Source organism: Chiloscyllium plagiosum, unplaced genomic scaffold (assembly GCF_037043375.1).
Source record: "Chiloscyllium plagiosum isolate Xiang-an unplaced genomic scaffold, Cpla_swu_hap1 HiC_scaffold_42, whole genome shotgun sequence".
Lineage (NCBI taxonomy): Eukaryota > Metazoa > Chordata > Chondrichthyes > Orectolobiformes > Hemiscylliidae > Chiloscyllium > Chiloscyllium plagiosum.
This window is the reverse complement of record NW_028270180.1, coordinates 17,880,597-17,882,047: the sequence shown is the minus strand read 5'-3', so window position 1 is coordinate 17,882,047 and position 1,451 is coordinate 17,880,597. Positions and strand designations below refer to the sequence as shown.

Genomic DNA, 1,451 nt, shown 5'->3' with positions numbered 1-1,451 from the left:
TGTGGCGGATATGGAAGTTTCCTTTGGGGCCTTGGAGGGAGGTGAGGGGGGAGGTGTGGGCGCAAGTCTTGCACCTCCTGCGGTTGCAGGGGAAGGTGCCGGGAGTGGAGGTTGGGTTGGTGGGGGGTGTGGATCTGACGAGGGAGTCATGGAGGGAGTGGTCTTTACGGAATGCTGATAGGGGAGGGGAGGGAAATATATCATTGGTGGTGGGGTTCCGTTTGGAGGTAGCGGAAATGACGGCGGATGATGCGCCGTACATGGAGATTGGTGGGGTGGTAGGTGAGGACCAGTGGGGTTCTGTCCTGGTGGCGGTTGGAGGGGCGGGGCTCAAGGGCGGAGGAGCGGGAAGTGGAAGAGATGCGGTGGAGGGCATCGTCGACCACGTCGGGGCGGAAATTGCGGTCCTTGAAGAAGGACGCCATCTGGGTAGCATATAGAGTCATAGAGATGTTCAGCATGGAAACAGAAAGCAGAGTTAACGTTTCCAGTCCAGTCTGAAGAAAGGTTGCTGGACTCAAAACTTTAACTCTATCCCTCTCCACAGATGCTGCCAGATCAGCTGAATTTCTCCAACAATTTTCTGTTTTTGTTTCAGAGATTTCCAGCATCTGCAGTTCTTTATTTTGTAAAAAAATACTTGGAGACTTCACTGTGCTGGGGCAACAGACAAAAAAATCAACGGGATTCACATCCATGTTGCTGATCTTAATGTAATTGTCCCACTTTAAGAACAATATGTCTTGAGAGACCCTCTCCTCGTGGAGTGGTAGGAGAGAATGAAGCTCAGGAAGAAAGGAAGAGAACGGACTACAATTCCCAGTTATCATTGCGGTGTGAACGTCATACGTACGTGCGTCTGAAGGAGGCCAACCAGCCGATGATGTAGTACCCCGCCCCCAGGTTCCTGCGCATGCGCACGGTGCTGGGTTTCTCCCTCGGCCGCAGTCAGCTCCCGCCCGCCATGGCCAAGACTTACGATTACCTCTTCAAGCTGCTGCTGATCGGCGACAGCGGCGTCGGTAAAACCTGCCTCCTCTTCCGCTTCTCGGAGGACGCCTTTAACACGACCTTCATCTCTACTATAGGTGAGTGAGGCAGTGAGGGAGGGGGAGAGCCGATCGGGACCTGCCGTTGTTTGAGGGGCGCCCCTTCACCCCCGCCTCACCCCCCTCCCAACACTCCCCTCAGCTCCACCCCAACACTCCCCTCCCCCCACTCCCCCACCCCAACACTCCCCTCCCCCACTCCCCCACCCCAACACTCCCCTCCCCACCCCAACACTCCCCCCCCCCCCCCCCCCCCAACACTCCCCTCAGCTCCACCCCAACACTCCCCTCCCCCCCAACTCTTCCCACCCCCCCCCACCCCCCCAACGCTCCCCACCCCCCCACCCCCCAACACTCCCCCACCCCCCCAACGCTCCCCACCCCCCCCACCCCCCAACACTC

General features: G+C 58.2%; 1 protein-coding gene across 1 annotated transcript in view; it reads left to right on the top strand.

Moving 5' to 3' along the window:
• Positions 1–931: 931 nt before the first annotated feature.
• The window catches only part of LOC122542626 (ras-related protein Rab-8B), a 74,388-nt gene continuing 73,868 nt past the window's right edge, over positions 932–1,451 (top strand). Inside the window, exon 1 of the mRNA XM_043680605.2 lies at positions 932–1,088. Coding sequence (XP_043536540.2) covers positions 965–1,088 — 124 coding nt within the window. The 5' untranslated portion in view covers positions 932–964. The remainder of the gene's footprint in view (positions 1,089–1,451) is intronic.